Source organism: Actinia tenebrosa, unplaced genomic scaffold (assembly GCF_029948245.1).
Source record: "Actinia tenebrosa isolate PJP-AT-01 unplaced genomic scaffold, QUT_ActTen_1.0 PGA_scaffold0__85_contigs__length_37466705, whole genome shotgun sequence".
Taxonomy (NCBI): Eukaryota; Metazoa; Cnidaria; class Anthozoa; order Actiniaria; family Actiniidae; genus Actinia; species Actinia tenebrosa.
In genome coordinates, this window is record NW_028292569.1 from 35,340,250 (window position 1) to 35,365,848 (window position 25,599).

Sequence of the window (25,599 nt, forward strand, 5' to 3'; positions counted from 1 at the left end):
TCTAAGTCAGGGCATGGCTAACTCACAGATCAAACCCTGAATCAACCTCTCGGCTGATCTAAGTCAGGGCATGGCTAACTCACAGATCAAACCCTGAAACAACCTTGGGGCTGATCTAAGTCAGGGCATGGCTAACTCACAGATTGAACCCTGAAACAACCTCTGGGCTGATCTAAGTCAGGGCATGGCTAACTCACAGATCAAAGCCTGAAGCGTGCAACCTCTGGGCTGATCTAAGTCAGGGCATGGCTAACTCACAGATCAAAGCCTGAAGCGTGCAACCTCTGGACTGATCTAAGTCAGGGCATGGCCAAATCACAGATCAAATCGGAATTTAGCTTGTTAGGTTTACAGAGGGAGGAAAACCAGAGAACCTGAAGAAAAGTCTTTGATTTAAGGGTGAGATTTAACAAACTGTACTCACAAGTGTTGCCAAGTCCAGGAATCAAACCCCAGACCCCAGAGGTGAGGGAAGTGTATTAATGCCAAGTCTTGAAACTCTGCTATCACATCCCATCACTACCATCACTCACCAACCATTGTTGCAATGCCTAACTTTTTCAGGATATACGAGAGGAGATGGCTGAAGATGCCCAGGCAGAAATTGATCTACGGCTTTTAATGAAAAACCCTAAATCCAAAATGGGAAGAAAACCCTATGGTAAGTAGAATTTTTTACCTACATCGTTAATGCATTTCTACTGCGACATGCCGTTTTTTGGTACTATATGAGCGTAAGTAAAAGATTAAAATTATTAGTCTTTGGCTACTTCACTTTCAAAGTAAAAATTTCTTTTCTTGACAAGTGATCTAATAAGTAAATAATATGACATTATGTACTAGATCTATCATCATCATCATCATCATTATTATCATCATCATCATTATTGAATATGTTATTGATGACATAACATTATTTCATAAAACATGATAACAAGGATGAAACGTTTTTCACTTTGTTCAAACTTGATATCTTGTCAGTTGCATGTGACTAAGATACAGTGACCTGAATTAATAGACAGATATAATCATGTCTTTGTTGGCCTTGGAATCCATGTTATTTTAATTTCTGGAGCCTGTGGTATATTAAGCAGGACATACCATTCATATATGTCATAAGTAAATGCCATTATCAAACTCATTAATAATTCATGAGGAAAACACAACAGAAATCATGACTGTGGAGAGTGTTGTAAATCTGATACAAAACTGTGTTCATTTGCATAAACTTTAAGTTGGATTTTCTTGGCCAGATTCACTTTAATTTTAAAAATTTTAGTGAAACACAAAGGAACTAACCTAGACGTTTGATAAGTAATATACAATATTCGTGTCCGTGTTATAACCGATATACAATCACTTGCCTTCGGCTCGTGGTTGTATATCTGATACAACACGGCCACTCATACTGTATATATTACTAAAAGTTTCTCATTGAGGGATATGAGGGATATAAAACCAAGGAATATGATTATGTTATTATCTATATTCTAATATCTATAATCTAGCACTAGATTTGTAGTTTTTTTCTTTCAAGAATGGAAGAATTATTTAGTTTACATTGTTGCATCAAAATGTGGTTAATCAACAGAGCAAGCATCCTTATGCCTTTGAAAGATCAGATAGTGATTTAGCAATTTTTTTATGGAGGGAGGAAAATCTGAGAACGGCTTGAAAAAAACCTCAAAGCATTATATACTCTAGAACCAATAAACAATTCTACTGCTCATATTTGATGTAGACAGCAGTGAGAAGAGGCAGTGGGTACATGAGAGGCACATACCACCAGATCTACCCTTCTAAGTTAAGATTCATACTTGAAAGTAACTCTGAACAAGAGCAAAACGTCTTGAAATGTTGCCCAAATGAAGATAATGACTGTGACTTACCAATTCTTTGAGTTTCTCGATGAAGATGAAGACAGACCCAAAATCAAATCAGTAATTAGCCTTAGCAGTGGTTCATATACTGTGGGTTGTAGTAAAGCTACTCAAAGCAGTTTCCTCATTGCATAAATTCTTACCTCTCTGCCCATGATAATTAATTATTTTTTAGCTTCGAATTTGAGACTAATAGCTGTTCTTTCATAGTTTTGTTCTGCTTGCAATGTCTGGTTGGAGTCATAACAACTGACACAAAAGTGCATGTTCAGCTGTTTTTAAATTCGGTCAAAAATTGCTGCTTAAAACCTTTTCTTCCTCTTCCTCTTTACTGACGAAATGTTCTAACATAGATATGACAGTAATTTCTGATGAAATCCCCCCAAAATGCTTTTAAGAGTATTCTTTAGGTGTTATACGTAGAGAGTGCATTAGTTCCATGTTCCATTACTCTTGGTGAAAGGGTTAGAATGCAAATTAAATTTAGAGGGCTGTGATATTGCGAGATGTCATGTGACGTGTTATGTGACACCACGGGGCAGTCACGAGATAAATGTTATCACCAAAAATACTTAGGATTATTTTAAGCATGGACACATGCAATAGCTATCAGGCCTACCTTTTTTAGTCTTTAGTATTTTCTCCAAGATGTTTTTATTTTTCTCATTTGCAGAAAGGACATCAGGGAAGCCGTGGGTTATTCATGAGGCATTTCAGATCGTGATTAAAAAACAGCTGGAATTTCTCATAAAAATTGGAGTTGATGCCAAAATCAAGGTAATAACTTTTTATGTTTAATTGTTTTGGGATACCTGTGGTAAGGTGCAGTTGCCTTGTTGGGCTTCCTGTGCTCTCTATGTCACAAGATAAAGAGAGGTTAAAGGCTTTTGAGATTCTGGTTCAGGAGACTTAGCAGGCGCTCCCTGTACGATTAAAATAATATTAGATGAGAGGTAAGATAATAAATGTGAGGTAAAATAAATGACATTTTTACTTTCTTGCTAATAGACCATTTCACAGATCCCGCGGCCTCAACCTCAACCTATACTCTTTAGAAATTGCTTACAACCTGTGAAATTTTTAAGTGTTTCAATTGTTCGTTGATGTGTAAATTTCTTTCATTACTGCGGACTGTAGTCAAAATCTAAAGAATATTACATGCTGACGAGGCTGAGGTTGAGTAACAGGATCCATGAAATGGCCTATTGAAAGTGGGACACAGTTATTTTCAAAGAAGTGTTAAATATTGTCCTTGCCTACACTCCCAGAGGGGGGGGGGGGGGAACTCTGCCAGAATTTGGGTAGGGGTGTTCTGCTGGGACTCTGAAATGGGTACCCTGTTTATGACAAATTTGTAGATCCTGTTTGTGACAAAAGATATAATTAATTGCATTGAGTTCCTGTTTCAATTATCATGTCCTTCCGCATATCATTTTTTTACGACCATAATAACCAGTTTTGGTCAATACGAAAGTAGAAACCCTGAATATGACAGGAAACTCAGGAAGAACTTGGAACTTGACAAGAAGCTCAAAAGACCATACACTGTTCAGCTGATCATCCCCGTATAGTCCATATATGGGAGTACTCCCCCCTCCCCCCCACCTGGCCTACACTTAAGAAAATGTTTTCCTTTTCTAGGATATTGTTGGTCAAATTTGGTTCAAGTATTTGAATCTAACAGGCATTGCATTTTGTGATAAAGCAGACAATGTTCTACCATCCCTGCTTTACTTGAGAAAGGGAAATTTTTTTCAGCACAATGCACAAGTGCCTAGGGGAAATGTCAAGAAAAAGAAGAAAACAAAACAAAAGCTTGATATAGATGATGAAATTTTGGAGCTGAGCTCACAAATTTCTCATGAAGAGTTTGATCATGGTAAGTGGATTGTTGTAGGAGTTATTTCCCTTCACATAAGCCATATTTGTTGTTGGTGATGATGATGATGAGATGATAGTGGTTGATCATTATGATGGTAGTAATGATGGTGGTGGTGGTCATGATGATGATGGCTGGAGCAGTTGTATATCATAATAGTAGTAGTGGTGATTATGATGATGAGGATGGCTGGTGGTGGTGGTGATGTGGATTTTTATGATGGTAGTGCCTAGAATAGTGGTATAAGATGATAAAAAAACTACACTGTTAGCTGAGTCACACATTAAATTTCATCTAGGCTCTCCTAAGATTAAATTAGAATTTATAAGTTAATTGTTATTGAGGGAGGAAAACAAGAGATACCTAGAGAACCTGGAGAAAAACCTTTAAAGCATGGGAGAGGACCATGAACAACTACTCTACCCATATATACAGGTCAAATTGGTGAGAGGTGAGCCCCAAGTGGTAGTGGTGATGATAGATGATGGTGATGTTGATAAAATTGATGATGATGATGATGACAAGCTCATTTGTAAATGACTTACCTCATACAGCTCAAACCATCAGTCGAATAAATGAAATAGAAATGGAATGGGATAAAATGGGAAAAAACAATTGGCTGAACAAACTATTCATTTTGCTTATACCAAAGGTAAAAAGGTTGAACACAGAAGAGAGAGCAAAGAAGAGAGCAGTTCATCAGATATGGATGATGAGAACCAGTCTGATGAAAGTGTAGATGATGATGATGATACTGATGATGAAACTGATGATGAAACTGTGGGGTCATTGCCTTTTCATGGTGTCACATACACTAGAAGAATGACACTAAGAACCACACTGGCATTTTCACATTTGGGTCTTCTATACTTGAATGAGCCAATCTTTCTCAGTGATATTTTGAGGTACTTTGTTTTGTTTGTTCATTTGATCTATTTATTTATTTATTCATCTCATCTCATCCTATTCCTTCCATCCTGCCCATTGATCTTACCATCCTTCCATCCCATCCCATTTATCCCTGATCATCAATTCAATTGTCCATTTATTCTTATTAACCTTCTGTCTTTCAGCTCATTTCATTCATTCCAGATCCCATTCATTCCTTTTTTGCATCCCATCCAAATGCCTGTCAGCCCATCAAATCCATCCTTTCCCATCCTGTCTGCCTACCATCCCATTCATTTATGAATATTACCCATGTGTCCACGTGCCCATTAGCCCAAACCATCCTACTTCTTTCTGTCCATCCATCCCATCCCATTCATTCATTCAGTCATGCATCCCATTCATCTGTCCAACAGCCTATGATGCATGTTTTCTCATTTAAGACCAAGTTTCATTCCCTTGAGTATTACTTCTTGTTTAATGGTGACGCATGACAAGACACACCGCCATAAGAATACAATTCAAATAAAGACTATTATCAAAACATTACGCCCAAGGTAAAGAGGTCTATTTATTCTGTCTTTCTTCCTTCCTGTTTTCAGATGGGTGAGAGAAGGTCATTTCCCATACCTCGAGGCTCCTACTCTTCTCCCAGATTACATGAAATTCAGTAAAACGGATTCCAAAGTACTGACTTCTTCAGGAATGCCTGATCGAGAAGAGGTTCTACTTGATGCTGCGTATATTACTAAGTTATTACGCTTGGAGCTGCCAGAACAAAATTTGAGGGAATATACCGCTAGATTTATTTTGGATTTGAACTTACCAGGTAAATGCCGTGGGAATGATTGGGTGAATAAGTGAGTGTGTGAATGGATGGAAAGATGGGTTGGAGGGAGGGAGGGAGGGAGGGAGGGAAGGAGGAAGGAAGGGAGGGAGGAATGGGTGCATTTGTGAATAAAAATGCAAGAATAGAAAAGTACATTACGCGTGCCCAAAACAGTAACGGTACGGTAGCTGTGTTAAATAAACTTTGCAGAGTTGCACAACTCCTTGTTTGACGGGGCTGCCTTAGGAAACGCTTCAATACTCGAAATAATATGCCGTCTTTTTCGCTTTCTGATAGTAAAATGTTATAGGAAGCCTTAATTATCGTGTTAGTTTTCAAATTTCTTTCGTTTCTTGATACACAAGATGTCCACTGAGTGATGAATCGTCCCTCAAAACGACCCCAGAATGCAACCCATTTCTAGAACTTTGAAGAGGCCAACATAACTTGTTCAGCTTTGCCTTTTCTTTCCTTTTTTCCTTTTCATTTTTTTTCCTAATTTTGGAACTTCTGTTTTACAATACGATACGATACAATAAACTTTGTTTAAAGAGGTTAAAGTAATATCCTAGTGAGTTATCGAACTTATAGTCCCCCTCGCATCCGTTTTTAGTGTCGGTCGTCACGCAAGGAGCGTTGCGTGACGACCGACACTAAAAACGGGTGCAAGGGAGACTATCGAACTTACGGCTCTCACACTTTCTTAGGGCTGGTTCACATTTTAACAGAAGCATAAGCGTGAGAAACACAAGTGTGAACCGGGCGTACATAAGCATAAGTATGAGTGGGACCTCGTTCCTGCGGATGGTTTGTGGGAGGGTGGGGACTGTTTTGCAGTCTATTTGCACCACAGGTAGCCCAAGCTTGGTTTCTGTGGTGTCCTGCTATAAGGAAATGTATGGAGATTCATAAAAAATTTCAATAAAATCATTGAAACGTTAAGTAAGACCTCGAAATTTTACCCGATCATCGAGAAATAGCACTTCTTTTGAACTGCGTGGTTATTTTTTGAATTTAGCCCGTTTTAATATTTTTTCCCCCACCAGTAAGTTATTTCTTACTGGTGGGGGGGAAAATCCTTAAAATGGGCTAAATTCAAAAAATAACCACGCAGAGCGAAAGAAGTGCTATTTCTCAATAATCGGGTAAAATTTCAGGACACCACAGAAACCAAGCTTGGGCTACCTGTGTTTGCACATGGATTTTTTGATGGGGGTAGGATTAAGGGCTGGTATGGGATTATATTTATTCACTTTTATACTTAATATTTATATTTATGGGTAAATAGTAATTTACTGGGGTTGGGTCAGGGTTAGGGTTGTTTTTTTGGGATAATATTAAATCTACTAGATATTTTATAAATATATATTATTAGCTTGCTTTTACATTGTATTTTATATCGTAAACCAGTCTATAACTGAAAGTTTAAACCTTCGTTAAATAAAGCTTTTATTATTATTATTATTATTATTATTATTATTATAAGAATTACAATAGTACTATGTTTCCTATGCTTATGTTTATGCTTACGTTGAAGTGTGAACCACTGAGCCCTTAACGATAGTTTGCAATGCTTTTGGTTCATTATTATTTACATTTATTGTTATGTTCCTAGCAATAACCCATGGATTTGTAAACAACCTCCTGAAGGAGCATTCTCCATACGAGGATCTGTTGTCACTCAAACTAGATAAAGTCTTAGCAAATATGCTGCGGTTTGAAGAAACAGCCATGGCCTACATCATAATTGCTTTTAAAATGTGCTATGGACTCGATGACTCGCACCATGAGTAAGTAATCTCTTTAGAGATAAGTACTGTGTTTGAATGACACTCTTCGTAACAGTGGGCACAGCACGACGACGGTATATGGAAGTGATACTGACTTACATCAAGTACACTATACGACATGCCGTGACATTACAATGGCTTTTTATGAGAATGGTTATCGTGTAAGTTTGAAACGTACGATGCTAACTTACAGCACGTGAAAGCCAAAGCTTAATTAATTCTGATAAAATCCTTGCCTGTTGCATCGTCACGGACATGGTAAAGCACGTCCATACCGTGAGTTTTTTCACAGTCGTATACAACAGCTCTAAGACCACACGGCACGGTTAAGCAGCATACGAATAATCATTTACAGTTCCGTTAAACGGAACTGAACGGAACTGTTAAATGGAGTATCGGAGAGTTCAATAGAACCTTATGTAAATCATTTCATCCTTTTCTTTTTATTGCTCATGAAGGCTGAAGTGTCAGTCGCAACATAGTTACATGATATTGAATGCTAGGATTTCGGATAAACGCGTAGATTTGATAAAACACATCATAAAGTCTCGAAGATATTATAGTTACAGTGTTACATGGCATATCATTCATGTCTTCCCATCGGATTTCAGGGTTGAGGCAGGCCTTGCCAAACACTTAGAAGTCTCTGAGTCACGTGACAGTCTCCCGGTCTGGAGAGACTGGGTATCAGCGACTCGCCAATGCCAGGCAAAAACACAGGCCAGCGGCGTTCCTTGGTCCCATGAGGAATTACGCCAAATACGAGACACTCAAACGTACACAAACTTCTGTAAGACCAACATATATGGCTCTTGGGCGTTCCGCGATCCTGAGATGCTCACAGGGATGAGGTCGGTGCTGGGGCCATTTAAAAGGGGAAGCCGTAAGGAATATAGGGAAAGCTGCTGTGAGGTTTGTATTGCTTTGTATTGTATTGCTTGGCTTCATGTAAATAAAGAAGGTCGGAGGTGGGAAGTGGAAGGCGGGAATGGAATATGGAGAATGGGAGGGGGAGATAGAAAGTGGAAGGTGGGAGAAGGGAAATGGGAGGGGGAGAGAGGAAGTGGAATATGAAGTATGGGAAGTGGAAGCTGTGTCAGGGAGGTGGAATATTGAAAATGGGATATACAGTAATCACAGTGTCTCATTTCCTTTCCCAGATATTCTCGAGTATATCTGAAGGCTCAAGCTCAACTGAGCAACCTGTTTCTATCCCCTCACTTTTCCCAAACACGTGTCGCCATGGAAACGCTTCAACTAATGACGAGCAAGATGACAATTGCTTTAAAGATTGCCTTGCGCGTAGAATTCGCTTGGAGGACTTGGAACAGTTATGTAGGTCAACTAAGAACGAAGAAACAGCAGAAGCGGAAAGAGAAGAAGGTGCTTCTTCATCGAGTAGGAAATATATCAAATACTTGCGCCAGGATTTCAATGGAGATACTCTTCATCCGTCTTTAAAATTTCTCGTTGATGTCATAACGAAACGAATCGAAGCGAAACCAAAAAGACTGGAGTTGGTTGTCATGAAGGTAGAAGATGCAATCATTAGAGAATCGAAAACATTTATGACTTGGAAGAGAAAAAAGGATAAAAAACCGTGATCAATGGTGAGTAAGACTATTGATTTCATTATTTGATCATATTCATTAACTAATAATTCATTATAATATGAGACGTGATAAGAGTATTGCTATAATTATGAAACAAAAAAGAAAAGATTATGAATATAAAATAACAAATCTATATAATATATACTTATTTATCTATAAAAACATATTTGTAAAATAAATTAATAGCTCAAAACACGAGTCCAGCTCTTCACACTGATATAATACTATATTAAAACTATACAATTATTATTAAAATCTAAATATTGCTAAATTTCCGCTACATTGGCGTTAAGATTAAAGTCATTCAAGAATTCATTGTCCATAAAAAAAGGGGTTCTTGTCCCCCTGACACACATGTGTACTGACTTAATTATTTCAAAAGATAATCGAGTTCTAATCCATGTTATAGTACTTGCATATGTGTCCCCTGTCTTCTTGATTAATTTCTCAGTAAGGTGCTTTAGAAAAATCTGGCATTCTGCCCCCATTCCTCCATTTGTACCAAAAACTAAGGGCGTAAAAGTTCCCATATCGACATCGATTACTCTTTGCTGGTACTTTCTCTTTTTTTCGCTTTCTTGATCCTTGAAGATTGTAGAAGTGGATTTGTTTTGGTTGCTCTTGGAATTAACATGCGATACTCTTACATCAAAAAATGCAGTTACTCCCTGTGCCCAAAACGATCCAGCTTTGATTTTTGACATTTGATCATATTCATTTGATAATATTTATTATTATTATCATTATCATTATTATCATCATCATCATCATCATTATCATTATTATTATTATTATTATTATCATTATTATTATTATCATTATCATTATTATTATTATCATTATTATTATCATTATCATTAGCGTTATCATTAGCATTATTATTATCATCATTATTATTATTATCATTATCGTTATCATTATCATTAGCGTTATCATTATTATTATTATTATCATTATTATTATCGTTATCATTATCATTATTATTATCCTTATCGTTATCCTTATCATTATCGTTATCGTTATTATTATTATCATTATTATTATCGTTATCATTATCATTATTATTATCCTTATCGTTATCGTTATCATTATCATTAGCGTTATCATTATTATTATCCTTATCGTTATCATTATCATTAGCGTTATCATTATTATTATCATTATCGTTATCATTATCATTATCATTAGCGTTATCATTATTATTATCATTATCGTTATCATTATCCTTATCATTATCATTATCCTTATCGTTATCATTATCCTTATCGTTATCATTATCCTTATCGTTATCATTATCGTTATCGTTATCATTATCCTTATCGTTATCATTATCCTTATCGTTATCATTATCATTATTATTATCCTTATCGTTATCATTATCCTTATCGTTATCATTATCCTTATCGTTATCATTATCCTTATCCTTATCATTATCCTTATCCTTATCATTATCCTTATCATCATGATTATCCTTATCGTTGTCATTATCCTTATCGTTATTATTATCCTTATCGTTATCATTATCCTTATCGTTATCATTATCCTTATCGTTATCATTATCGTTATCGTTATTATTATCCTTATCGTTATTATTATCCTTATCGTTATCATTATCGTTATCGTTATTATTATCCTTATCGTTATCATTATCCTTATCGTTATCATTATCCTTATCGTTATTATTATCCTTATCGTTATTATTATTATTATTATTATGATTTAATTTAATTTTTGTATTACAAGCAAATTCAAAATGGCATTATGATCAAATTCGAATCAAATTATTTCATTCCTATTTTCAAATTTTCCGAAAATTTCCTGTTTCGAAAGCTCTTTTAATGCAAAATCGAACCACTCCAGTTCTTTTCTCTTGTCAGGCGTAGTCAAATACACCCTTTTTCATCTTCTTCTTTGCAATGTGCTTTCGCTATGTGCGACATAAAATTACTCATAATATCCAAAGTGTCATCTCATCGATCGCTCGGTTAGAATTCATTGAAATTCTGTTTACTAAACTTCGACATAAAAATCATCTTGTTTGAGAACCACGCTCTTCTTAATGATCAATTCAAACTTTCTCTTTTTAACTTTATTCACCTTGTGAGACAAGGTTACAGTGACAAGTCGTCAACAGTCTTTAATCTAATCATACTCTTGCAACTTAAGTCTATTTTTCTCCCGGAAAAAAAAGAAACGTTCAACGTTGCCATATGGTTTTCTTCTTTCCTATTTGCATTATCGTATTTCCGTTTCACAGATTGACGGGCGAAAAATGACAACTTAATTCCGAAGTCAAAACAAAACAAATCTTTCTGTTCTTCAATAAACTTATACTTTGCCATTAAAAATTTGCTTTGCCGCTCGAATTTAGTTTCTTCAAAAAATATCACAGCATGAGAATTTGTACTGCGGATCAATCTAATGCTGTTTTTTTTTTCTTTTTTTCCAGTTATTGTTTTAGGTTTTTTGGATAGCAACGCGGTTGGTGCTGAGGATAGCTATTAAATCTCATGATGAACTGTTGTTGTTTTTTCCTCTTTTTTCCTCTCTCATTTGTTTGCGAGAGAGTGTTAGGAAAGGCATTTTTCTTACCAAAATTTACTTTAAAAGCTTCATTAGGAACCATTAATTAATTAAGACGTTAAAAGATAGCTTCATCTTAGATTCGAACCAAACTATCGTTCTGCTCTTCATTTCTTCCTCATTTCACGACCAACGACTTTTCTACGTCTTCACTTCTCGGTGTTTTAGATTTTCGTTATCTTTCTTGATTTCAAATCTTTCTTCTCTTGTCTCCGCAAACACGTAATCAAATTAAATACAAAAACTAAAAAAACAGTGTAATATGTGACAGGTCAGCAATTAAGTTAACAATCAACATAAACACCTTTTCTTCCTATCCTTTCTTGAGAAAGTAAATCGAGAAATGACAACCCGTTGGGGACTCAATACCACTGAAAAAAATTGAAAAATTTCCAGACATTTTATCAATGCTGTCCTTTGGAAGAAGCCCTTCCTTTAAAGAAAAAAAAGTTGTTTGTTCATTTTGTCGGCACTCCTATAATATGTCACTCTAAGGGTTACTATTTTGACATGTTTAATTCGTAAATGCGAAATACATCTGTTTTTTTCCCTTCCCTGGCTAGTCATTCACTACATGTCAATCTGCTTTTCGTGCCCAGTTAATGTTACCTGTGTGTTTTTCGATTTTTGTTCGAGTTAAGAGTTAAAATCCTCTAATTGACTAATGATACCGGCGTATATTTTGGAAGAATTGAATGGTATTGAGGCGAGGGGGGACGCATCAGAATCGCTAATTACAAGACAGGACATGATTGGTTCAGATTATTTCTCCATTCATTTAAACCATTGGTCAGGCGTTCGTGCGACTCCGCCGGCGTATCGGGTAGTTTAAAGCAGGTGTGTTGTATAAATAGCCAGTGTTTAGAGGAAAAGCGCCCGGAAAGCCCTAACGATTTCACTATGAAACACATTGGATTTGGTGTGGCCTTGTTTTTGGCGGCGTTCTATGCTTGCCAAGCCCAGGAGAGATTCAGTCAACAAGGTAATATCACGCTTGGTATTCTGCTACCCGTTCATCTACAAGCCTCAATCGACTCATGTGGTGAGTTCTACTCCTTTGGTCTTGGGTACATCGAAGCTATTTCGTACACTATATCCCAGATTAATGCAGACGCCAGTATTCTTCCAGGAATTCACCTTGGTATCGAAGTATGGGATTATTGCGATACTCCAGTCCTTGCTGTTAATTGGGCGCATCAGATGGGCACGAATAACTTCCTTAACGATTTGCTATTCCAAAACCAGGCCACGGTAAGGTCATCATCGTCCTTGAACGACACGATCCAGCTTAACTTAACTTCTCCTATCGTTGCTGTTCTCGGTACTGAAGACTCCAGTAGCTCTAGTCTTGTCTCGAGCCTCCTTCAGGTGAGACGATCATATTTTACTCAAAAAAACCTTAAGTATTATCCCACAATTTTACCAACGCTTCTCCTGTTCGTTTTTAGGAATCAAAATATGCATTGCATAACGAAGATACGTATTCTATTAATATTATAATATTCTATTGATTCGTGGTTTTAAGCAATTTTTTTTGGTAGTTTTTTCCATGCGTTTTTGGAATAAAGTCAGTTTTGTTACTAGTTGGTTAGTGATTGTGCTTTGTCTGTCGGTGCTTTGCATTTGAATTTTTCACAATTTCACGAAATCCCATTCACTAAGACACCCTTGAACAATTTCCCTACAAAACTGGCAATACTTTCAAGGAGTTTTCACGCTCTTTATTGTTTTCCTAAACAACCATCTAACCATTTACAAAACTCTAAAAATAACGCCAGTCAAAACATTTTGGAATCGATTTAGTCTACGAGCTGAAGAGATTACATGCTTATGTGATTATAAGCTTAGGGGATTATAAAAATTCTTCTTGGTTATGCTATTCAAATAACATTTTAGAGTAGTGTAGTTGATAGATAACTGTCATGGATGTATTTGAGCGAGGCAGCCGAGATAGGAAGCTTTGCGTGCCCGCTGTAGTCTTATCCATTTTTAATAAAATTGATTAATGTTATGGCATTAAGTATTCAACATTAATCTTATCTCGTTTGATAAAAATACGTCTGCTTGCAACAACAACAACAAAAAACAAACAAAAAAAAAAAAAGGAAAGGAAAAGAGGGGAAAAGTGCTTCAATTTATAGCTTCAAAAGAAAAGTTTTAATTTTCGCCAAAACTAACTGGCCTTGGAAGATAAGATCGATGGAAAAGATCCGATTCTTTAGATAGTAACTTACGACGAGACATAACAAATTAAAAATACTACGTACGATTTCAATTTTTCCTTAAAGTTTATGAAATTCTGCACGGTTTAAAAATACTGGTGATGTTGTATTCCAACAGATTATCTTAACATATCGTGATGTATATCATGAAGTTTCTTTCGTGTGAATTATTGTGTTCCTGGTGCCGTGCGTCAAACTTTCCACTCACCCACTCCTCCCCTAGTACTCTTCATAGGCTCTCTTGGGGGGGGGGGGAGTGGTGCGCGTACAATAGCGATGAGCCTTTAAAATTTGTTGGGGAGAAGGGGCACTCGGGCGTCAGGGGACATTTATTTTACCTTGCAGACATTTATCCGGTTATCATTATTAATTTCTTTTAATGCCATTTTGGAACGCATTGTTTAAGACATGATTTTTTGCTACACTTCATAACGAATATATCGATACAAAAAAGTAGACAATAATTAATTTTAAAAATAAAACTATATATTTCTTTGAGGGAAAATAAAGAGGGAAAAAAAAAAGCCTTCCAGTATTTTTCAAAACCTTTGGAAAACTAAGCGTTTAATAGATGACTGAGAAATTTTTGGCGTTGCAGGAATTTTCCGCCGACTTCATTAGAGGGTTTTAGATTTACGTTCACGGCAAACAGGGATGGATCCAGGGTTTGGACATGAGTAGTTTACTCTGAATTTATACCCAACCCACCATCCCCCTATTAGTTATAAACTGCCTAAAAGGATACATCTAGCATAGCATGCTGTCTGCAGTCAAGATCCTTGTACAGATTTATCTCAGTTGAAGAATCTAGCACATCAAAGGACATCATGTGAAAAAAATGACATCAAAAGTATTAGTATGTAAAAGTACAATGCAAAATATATGCTATTAAAGGAAAAGTGACATGGCAGCAAATTGCCAATACTTTATGAAAAATAGAGAACATACAGTCACAATATCAGTGTACTAGAATTTACATGTACTAGCAAATTATACAAAATGAATACATTACCTTATTTAGATTGAGGTGTTCCACTATAGATGAGTTCATTGCTGAGTTCAGTTGAGAATATGTAAAGACCATTCAAGCTTAATTAAAACCCAGTGAACAATATTATAGATTTCAGAAAAGAATAAGTTTTTAAAAATTCCACCTTGTTCCTGTACTGTTCCCCATCAGTTTAAGGATTAAACATCAGATAATTATTAATCCAGATGGAACATAACTCAAAAGTACTCTAAGAACACTGGAGTGGTAGTCCAAAAAATTTTGTATAAAATATTACTGTAAGATATTCTCCATTCTCATTCGTCTAGGATTTAAAGTAGCAAATAAATATATTATTTCCTCAAGATCTAAGTCCATGTCTCTGTGGGAATGCATCAGTGCCAGTCCATTCATTCTGTCTTGAGCCATAGTATTTCTTAAGTAGTTCTTAAGATTACGGAGGGTTGAAATGGACCTTTCACAAGAAGCAGATGACATAGGGATACTTATAAGGATTTGAAGTATGGTATGTATATTAGCATAAGCAACATTGTCAATGTGCTCAAGTGTCCCTTCTAAACTATCAGGGATTTCCTCTCCTAGATCATCTTTCCTCATCCACATTCTCTCCCACAGAATAAGTTCTGCTTGTAAACCTGCATAATTAGGTATATCCTGCCTATAATGTTCACAAAAGGCTAATACATTATCCTTCCAAACAATACCAGTGGCCAGCATAATTGATGGAATAACTGAAAGTGCTCTGTAGCAAACAAACACATCATCTTGAAATCTGTTGTTCAGTTGTTGGACTATATGGTCTAGAAAAACTACAGTTAAATTTGTCCTATAATATTCTTCAGGGTTTCGGGCTGCAGCATTGTTTCCTGATAGACTAGCATTTGTTGGGTCATCATCGCGTTGACCCCGGAGAGCTATGTTGTTTCGCCCACAGAAAATTATCGTTTCAAACAAAGACTTAAGGACCGTCCTATTTCTATCGATTTGCTGTTGAATAATATTATTCAACTGCTGATCTACTGGGACCGCTTGCTGCCTCATTGTTTTCAAAAAGTTATCCATGACAATTACAGCAAAATTGTGCATCTCACATTTACCGCTGGCGTGTTTTGTAAGTCTCGAAGCCGCTGAAGTCCAACATGTGAGTGGGGACTTCAACAACTTGTCTAATTTATGAGCATTTCTACCAGATTCTACTCCAAACAAAACACAGGGAAAACAAAATGCTCCATCGAGATATTTAGAGTATGCAAGCCAGGGATATCTTCTAAGCCATTCAAAGACAAACTTACGAGGCTTTCTATTTTCTATTGACACTGGGAAATCAAAAATCTCACCTGGTTTCCACACATTCTCAATGAACCCCAGCTTATCTTGTGATAATGAAGAGCCAATTTCTTTAAAATTCAAGCCAATGTCGAAAGGAGAACAGTCCTCCCTCCTGCAAATCGGGTCGCCACGCATTGTAGAATATTCCTTCGTTCAAACTACAGAAAGTCTATGACTCTAATCATAAGAACGAAAGAGACCCAACGGGGGTAGGTCTAGCTTTTTATAGTTTTGCTGGTAGTTTATGAGGTAGTTTGCAAAGTAGATAGCCAATCAGAAAAGGGTTTGAGTGGTTTCCAAAACAATCAATGTGTTTTCAGCCAATCAGAGAAGTCTTTGAGTAGTTTACGATCATCACACCGGCCTAGCTCTACAACTACGCACGCTCACCCCCTGAGGTTCTATTTGACAAAGGCTGTTTTCCGATCGTTTTCCGATAGCATTCCGATGCGTACCGACGGAGATATCCGAAACCCGAAAATTTTTGCGGGAATCGGTAATAAATCGGTAGAAATGACGAGATTACTCATTTTCGTTTGACTTTTCTTTAATAATTAACTGAAAAACAACCAAGTGAGTTGTTTCTAGAAGTTTCTAGAATAATGTAATACACATATTTTGCCATTATTTAGAAAGAAATGTGTAGCTTTGAAAAAAATTGAGTAGTTTACGGAAATCACGTAAACTACCCTGGATCCACCCTTGGCAAACGTGAAGCGTCAGTTGACCAGTAAAAAATTCTTTTAAATTACTGAAAAAGAATCGCAAAAAAGTCCAAGTAGTAGAAAAACAAAAGAGTATTTGCGCTTGGTGAGAAGGTTTGTAAAAGGTAAAGTAAAATACAGGAAAACTATGAAAACGTGGTCACGTTTGCCGTTTGCGGGGAGAAAAAAAAGTCAATCTAAAACTCTATATTAACTCGTGTTCAGCATGTGTTAATTAATATCTATAAAGCTCAACATTTGACACAACTTAACGAAATATTTAAATGCACTTAGCAGCCTTTCTTGGTACTAAATAAACTTACCAGCTTGAATTTCCTTAATGTACTTTTTTTATTAGCGGTAAAACATTTCCATGCTTCATCATTTTTCATGACGAATAACAACACCCGGACAGTGCTAAAAAGTTCTAGAAAGATCCTAAAAGTGCCTATCAGCCTTCTGACAATACTCACAGTATTGCTTCTACATGGGGTAAGATGTTGAATGATCCGGAAAAAAATTCATAGTTTGAGTGCGGCTTCTTGAAGTTATAAGGGTTTTTCCATGCCACATGCTAATGTTGTGACGTATGAGGAGGCATTTATGGTTATTTGTTGTTCCTTGTAATTCGAAACACCGGCTACTACGTGAAAACTAACCTGAAATATTTTTTCTAAGAGCAATGGGGAAAACAATGACGCATTTCAAATTCAATTTATCTGTACCAGTATACATGTTTTGTATATTAAATGATTACTCCTCATATGTTACAGCATTAGCATATGGCATGGAAAAACCTTCATAACTTCAAGAAGCTGCACTCAAACTATGATTTTTTTCCGGGTTATTCAACATCTTACCCAAAGTAGAATCAATACTGAGAATATTGTCAGAAGGGTGATAGGCACTTTAATAATATTCCCTGAAAGTTCAAAACATTTTTAAAAGGTTTTTAGGACTTTCAGTTTCGATAAACTAGGAGTTATTAACCAGCGTGTGTTTGTCTGTTGTATCATAGTTAATCAATTAACTATGGTTGTATAGAAATATTTCAGTACACTTCCTGTTTGCTATTCAAATAGACTAGGAATGTCAAATGCGAGTTAGTGTTCTTTTCTTTAATGAATTTTGTTTTCAAGGGCTTTCAATTCCCTGCTGAAGTTGACTCCCTCATTTGAAGCACCAAGATAAAGTAGTTATCTTGTAAAAACAAGAGATATTCGTTCGAATTTTTTTTTCTTCTTTTTTTCAATTTCAGAATCAATATAAAAACTCAGCATGCTTTAAAGTGCAGATGAACCCTTCGACAATACTTTCAATACTGGTTTTGCATAAAGTAAATAGTTGATTGGTAAAATATTCCTTGATTTGAGTGATGCGTCTTTAAGTTATGAAGGTTTATACTTCCAATATGTTAATGATGGTGACGTCAGGTAAGGTATTTGAGTGTTTTTGTTGTAACTAGTAATACTAAATGCTGGCCATTTTGAAAATGCAAATTTAAAACAGCTTTCATGTGAACCATGAGTAAAATAATGATGCTTTTTAAATACTGTTTGTATGAACCAGATCGATTTTGTATATTTAATTAAGCCTTAATAGACGTCGCACTTATTAGCATATTGGAAGTATAAACCTTCATAACTTAGAAACGCACCACTCAAATCAAGAAATATTTTACCATTCAACTATTTACTTCATGTAGAATCAGTACTGAAAGTATTGTCGAAGGGTTCAAAAATTCGATATCTTTGTGGCGCCTTTGTTTTGCGGTATCAAAGAAACTTAATTTTATCAAAAAAGGAAGAAATATTTTGCTATTATTTTTGCCGTCTACACAACCCGGCTTGACTTCTTTAATGTTTAAAGAATACCTTTGAATTAAAATAAACTATTTTTGCACGAACGACAGGTGCTTCTATACATCGTGAAGTTCAAAAACTGTATGACATCTTGAATCAAGTCTTCAAAAGCTTGTGTTAAAAACATTTCTAATGAAATTTAAAAAACAATTATATCTATTTTTTGACATGAAATTCGACCTTCTCCAGTTTTCCTAAATTCTAAAATTAATCTCAAGACCTTCCTCTGAAAATTAAAATATAATTCTGTAAGATTTTTGTAATAAAATAACTATTTCTTTTAATGAAATTCCCATATTGTCAGAAATCCTTTTATTGGAGTTAATAATCCATAATATTCATCTAACATTTGCTGAAAAAAATTGAATCATTAGAATTGCGTAAAAAAGTAATTCAAATTTGACTGAACAAGTCATTAGCATATAATTGTTTTTACAGGGTTTTTTTGCTAGTAACGAGTACTAAATGTTTTAGGCAATGTTATCCGGATTTGAAGGAAGCGTTTTTTGCCGCCTTTTGATCTCGCTTTCGCCGGCCACATTAAATTAATTATAATATTTAATGTTTACACGGGAACTGAAAATAATACGAGGTAGTCATGTATAGTTGTAGCACCTGTAGTTTGGAATCATGACGCCATACCGTTGACATAGCAACGCTGGTGATTCGAATGTTGGCCATGTAAGTAATTTTAAGAAAACTGAAAAAGCAGATGTTAAAAACACTGTTAAAAACCTTGTCTTTTTTCATTTGCCTGAATTCGCGCCAAAAAGATTGTTGTTGCGCGCGCGCGTGCTAAACTTTTTTTTGATTGGCTATTTGTAAGTCCTTAAAATTTGTTGAGTCCAAAGTAGAAATTAAACGCAACCTTTGCGCAATTAATAAACATATCACTTTTGCAATCTTAAAATCTACAGTACTATATCTCCTTAACATTTGATATTTCGTGTGGTTTTTCATTAGTTTTATTCCCAAAATAGTTTTATTTGCACTAGATTGTCGGCGCCTTTTTGAAATTTTCTGAAGTGTCGAACATTATGCTTCCAATATCTAAACATCAAGTTTCCGTGGACAAATTTTGACGTTTCTAGGGGTAACATTTATATCTGTTTCATCTCTTTAGATTTGGCGCGTTTTCATTAGCTTTTTTCCTGAAAGCCTAATAATAATGGTTGACATTTAATCTTTCTTTTCCTAATTGGGAAATCTTTCTCACAACATAATTTTAAAACGTTTTTAAGAGCGTGGTTTGGAGTTATTACTAGAATGAATGAGGATATTGATAGCTAATCGGGTTCCCTGGTTTCCACCCTCCAAAAAAATCAACTTTTAAATTAAAAATACGCTGGCTATGTTTTTAAAGTTCACGGTGATTATGATCATGATCATGAACATGAATTTCCTTTTATATTATGATTCCAAAAATGATAGTGATGACGATAACATTATACACAACCTTTTTTTAATTACGTCAGGTCGTTGGCATAGCAACTATCAGTCCTTTCGCGAGCAGTGAGGAACTCAGCTCACCTTACTATAGCAACTTCTTCCGTACCATCCCCCCTGATGGGCAACAGGCCAAAGCAATGGTCGATATCATAGAGTTCTTTGGCTGGAAATATGTTGCAGCAGTAGCCGTGGATCATTCTTATGGAAGGTATGGTATCCGTGCGTTGGAGAGAGAATCCTATAACCGGAAGTCATTCTGCATCGCTATGGTGGATTACTTCACCCGGTCGGGCTACAAGGGCCAGATCAGATCCATCGTGGAAAAACTAAAGCGAGAATCAAACATCCAAGTCATCGTGTTTTGGAGCAACTATGAACCTGCGCGAAGGTTCCTTGAGGAGGCAACTCAACAGGAGCTGTTTGGACGTACTTTTCTGGTTAGCGAGGCGTTGGCCACGATAGGCAAGGACGTGCTTGAGAACCATGCGTCTGTGTTGGGCAGTTCACTGGGAATAATGCCACACCAGTATGAAGATCAACGTTTCACAAGCTACCTGAAGAACATTACACCATCACACTCCCGGCAAACTGGAATTCCCTGGTGGAGGGAATTCTGGGAAACTACATTCAATTGTACAACCGCTGACCAAAATAAAACTTACAAAGTGTGTGATGATTCGTTGACAGTAGGTGACAGCTACCATAAGCTTTACAACTCCTTCATTCCCTATCTTTCTGATGCGGTGTATGCTGTTGCGCATGCGCTGAATTTGATGCTAAAATGCGATAAGGATGGATGTAAAGGGTCTGTTAGGTTGAAGGAATTGACAATGTATATGCAGAATGTGTCGTTTAAAGGACTTACAGGTGATGTTCGATTCAATAGCGAAGGGAACCCCACCAACTCGTTCTACGATGTCGTCAACTTCCAGCACAACACAACATATGGTCGCTACTCTATCGTACCCGTTGGCTCTTGGCAAGGCAAGGCAAACTTGGAGCGCTTACTGATCAACGAGTCAATCATCCGCTGGAACACAAAGGATAACCGTGCTCCTGAATCGAAATGCAGCAAGACTTGTCTTCCGGGATACAAGCAAACTGATACGGTAGCGTGCTGTTGGGAGTGTTTGCCCTGCCCCGAGGGGTCGGTTAATCCGTACTCAGGCCACCCAAACTGTACCCAGTGTCCTAAAGAGCAAAAGTCAAACCCTGGCAGGACGAAATGCGTTGATCTCCTTGTCATTAACATTCAGTGGAATGATCCTATTGCTATTATTATCGTAATTTTAAATGTTATAGGGCTAGTGGTCGCTTTTTTTGCTGCGGGAGTATATGTGTTCTTCAGAGACACGCCCATCGTCAAGGCCTCAAATCGAGAACTCAGTTTCCTCCTTCTCTTGATTATTATTCTGTGTTTTTTATTAACGTTTCTGCATTTGACTTATCCAAGTAAGGCCCTCTGCTTTCTCATCAATCCATGGCGGTACATCACTTGTACTGCGTGCGTATCGATTCTCTACCTCAAGACTAACCGGCTTGTTAGCGCGTTTCAAACTAACGTCGTGCCATCTTGGTTTAAGAAGTACATCCTTGACAGAAAAAGACAGCTTGCTGTTGCATTTCTCCTTAACTTGATTCAGTTCGTCTTCACCGTATTGTGGCTGACCATCGACCCCCCGTACATGTACAAAGAGATCAAAACACAAGAGTACATCTTCCTGACCTGTCGTGCCTTCCGTACAAACACTGGGCTGGTCATACGCTCCATCATGTTCATATATTTCATCTTCCTTGCGTTTTTGTGCTCGCTGTACGCGTTCAAAGCCCGTGGACTACCGGAGAACTTCAGCGAGGCTAAATATATAGGATTCTCAATGTATATCCTACTGGTCTCGTGGATCGTATACTACCCGGTCGACTCGACCCTTGAAGGGTCCTACATCACTATTGTCGCCTGTGCCACGGCGTTGCTCACAGCTTATGGGTTACTGGGCTGCCTCTTCGTACCTAAGGTATATATAATGTTACGACATCCAGAGCAGAATACTGTGGCTTTTGTGAAAGCTGAAGTGGGACAGTTTTCGAATGGTTTTCGCGTGACCGTGCCTAGTTCATTCCACGTGCATGCAATTAATCGAGTAAGTCCTTCACATGAGTCACAGCCCTCTTGAACCCAACAACACAGGTAGCCCAGAGGGTAAGGGTTGTATAAGAAAACTGTATAGACTTGAAACTTGAACCCAGCCAGGCATAAGCTGCCGAGCATTGAATTAAAAAAACTTATAAATCATTCGCACTTGTTGATACAGTAACACTCTTGTGATTATTTAAAGGTTAAACATACCTTGTTACCTCAGATTAATAACGAATAAATGAGTATGCTTTAAAAGCACCATGTAACAATGCAATAGTTATTCATTAAAACCATACTTCCCCCCAAACAATATAAGACCTAATTAAACACATACAGTCGATCCCAAAAACGTTGTCCAAGTGAAAAGAGGTTTATAGGACAATAAATGTCACGTGTCTCATTAAATATTCAGTTTTACGCGCGTGGATTTTTGAAATTAGCATACTGATGCAAAAGTAAATTATAGTATTGAAAACTGAATCTGAAAGATGCCGCGGGCTTTCTCGGATGATTTAAGGTGGAGAATGGTATACCAACATTTGTTTTATGCAAAAGCATACCAGGAGATAGCCGCTAATCTGTTTGTAAGTCCTAAAACGGTCAAACGGACGTCTACACTAGTGGAGACATTAATCCTTGGCCCGTCGGTCGACCTCTTCAAACAGGAACACTTTTTCCGCATGAAGAGTATATCGTCATAGAGTGTCATCTAGAACATCCTGAAATGCAATTGAATGAAATAGCGTCGAAAATATTCAATACAACTGGCTCTGCTTTTAGTGCCCAAACATTATGCAGAACTTGTCCACAGGCTTGGATTCACGTGCAAGAAGGTATGGTACGTGCAGATTGGTTTGCTCATTACTCATTACTCAGTCTTGCAGAACGTTCTCTAAGTCTGGTAAGGCTTTCACTAGCTCAGAACGTAGCTCTGAAACCGTCTCTAACACTGGAAAATTGGGTAAATTTCTTATAACGTAGCTAGACTTCTTCTTGGAGTCCAAAACCCGAACTTCTAAAGTCGAAAGAACTTGTTTTGAATTACCCGCCGTCGACATTTTCTGCCACGCATGTGATGCAGCACGTTCAGATTCCTATTTCCACACGCGCGTAAAACTGAATATTTAATGAACACGTGACATTTATTGTCCTATAAACCTCTTTTCACTTGGACAACGTTTTTGGGATCGACTGTATATAAAAGCACACCATAACCTTACCAGCACACCATCACCACAACAACAGACCATCACCCCACCAGCACGCTAACACTCCAACACACCTCAACCCCAACGATACACTACCCCACCAGCACACACACCATCACCTCACCAGTCTACCACCACCTCAACATCACCTTAGCAGCACCACATCACCCCACCAACACACCACGACCCTACCATCACCTCACCAGCATGCGATCACCTCACCAGCACGCTAACACTCCAACACACCTCAACCCCAACGATACACTATCCGTACCTGCAAACCACTACCCCAACGATACACTATCACACCTGCACATTATCAACCCCACCAGCACACAATCACCTCACCAGTCCACCACCACCTCAACATCAACATCACCTTAACAGCACCACATCACCTCAACAACACACCATCACCCAACCAACACACCACGATCCCACCAGCGCACCATCACCTCACCAGCACACAATTATCTCACCAGTCCACCTGTCCACCACCACCTCAACATCAACATCACCTAAACAGCACCACATCACCCCAACAACACACCACTATCACACCAGCACACCATCACCTCACCAGCACACCATCACCTCACCAGCACACCATCACCTCACCAGCACACCATCACCTCACCAGCACACAATCATCTCACCAGTCCACCTGTCCACCACCACCACCACCACCTCAACATCAACATCACCTAAACAGCACCACCTCACCCCAGCAACACGCCACTACCCCACCAGCACACCATCACCTCACCAGCATACAATCACCTCACTAGTCCACTACCACCTCAACATCGCATTCACCTTAACAGCACCACATCACCCCAGCAACACACCATCACCCCAGCAACACACCACGACCCCACCAGCACACCACACCACCAGCACACCATCACCCCACCAGCACACAATCACCTCACCAGCACACTATCACCCAAACACACCGACCCCAACGACACACTATCCCACCTGCTCACTATCAACCCCACAGTACACTATCACCCAACCAGCACACAAGAACCCCGACAACACACAAGAACCTCAACAACACACCACAACCCCTCTAGCACACCATCACACCACCCGCACACCATCACCCTACCAGCAAGCGATCACCTCACCTGCACACTATCACCCCAACACACCTCGATCCCAACGATACACTATCCCGCCTGTACACTATCAACCCCACAGTACACCTTCACCTCACCAGCACGCTATCACTTCAATACACCACAATCAATTCTGGATATTTCATTGTCATGGTTATCGATATAAATGATAGTTTTAAAGGACAGTTCTGGATAGGATAACTCTTTTTCCGGTAACTTTTAATATGAGCACTAAAATGGCTTTGATAAATTTAAAAAAACGGAATTCAGAATGTTGATCCGTATGCTATTAACCTGAATATTTTAATGGCTTCTATTAAGCTTGTAAAGTGAAATATAAGCATTCAAATGGCTTCCAGGAACTTCTAATACGTGCACTAAAATGGCTTTTATGAATTTATAAAAAATCAGGAATGTTGATCAATGTTCTATTGCCCTGAATATTTAAATGGCTTCTATCAATCTTGTAACGCCGCAAAATATACTCATTCGAATGGCTTTCAGAAAATACAGATTCTAGCACTAAAATGGATTTGATGAATGTTTCGTAAAGTGATTTTGCTTTCGAAGAAATTGTTATTTATGATTTACATCTTAGAGCCATTTCTATTTGTATTCATTCAATTGCAAAATTATTGTCAAGTTTAAAACATAGGAGCTGAGACCGAAAGGTATTCTGGGAAATGACATACTTATCCTCTGATTCATTAGAGAGACTATATTAAACACGTGCTAAAATCCTTCATGCTTCCTGTCAGTGCAATAATTTGGTCTCAACTTGTATTATCTAAGTTTTGAGCCCGAAAAATGATTGCGGCGTATCAGGTCAATATAGGCACTTTACTTCGAATTTTACAATTTACAGAATTGAGCGAGAGGTGTTACGTTAGTACGGGTTGTAGGCACTGAGGATGGTCACTGCCAGAGTTTCTTTACGTCTTCAATGGTTCTTTTACGTCCCTCCGATATTGGTTAGTAATGGTGAAGTGTGGAGAGACGGGACCGTCATTTAAAGCGGTCATCTGAGCCACTTGAAAGTCTAAACATTTATAATTACAAAGGCAGCACTTTCTCCTCAGTGTTGGTCCGGTCA

The 25,599-nt window shown here is 37.6% G+C and overlaps 1 protein-coding gene across 6 annotated transcripts in view; it reads left to right on the forward strand.

Annotated features, from left to right (window-relative positions):
- LOC116299832 (extracellular calcium-sensing receptor) overlaps nt 1–25,599 on the forward strand; it is a 66,283-nt gene that overhangs the window by 3,866 nt on the left and 36,818 nt on the right. For 2 of the 6 annotated variants that reach the window (XR_016118984.1, XR_016118985.1), the window contains exons 2-9: nt 565–661; nt 2,554–2,657; nt 3,522–3,759; nt 4,412–4,664; nt 5,250–5,476; nt 7,092–7,266; nt 7,878–8,178; nt 8,427–8,876. Coding sequence is in view for 4 of the 6 variants with exons in the window: in XM_031708543.2 (XP_031564403.2) it covers nt 12,363–12,830; nt 20,064–22,211 (2,616 nt within the window). In the remaining 2 variants the exon portion in view is untranslated. Of the gene's footprint in view, nt 1–564; nt 662–2,553; nt 2,658–3,521; nt 3,760–4,411; nt 4,665–5,249; nt 5,477–7,091; nt 7,267–7,877; nt 8,179–8,426; nt 8,877–11,328; nt 12,831–20,063; nt 22,436–25,599 lie in introns of those variants that run through there. The other 4 variants (XM_031708546.2, XM_031708545.2, XM_031708544.2 and 1 more) reach the window with 4 other exon arrangements.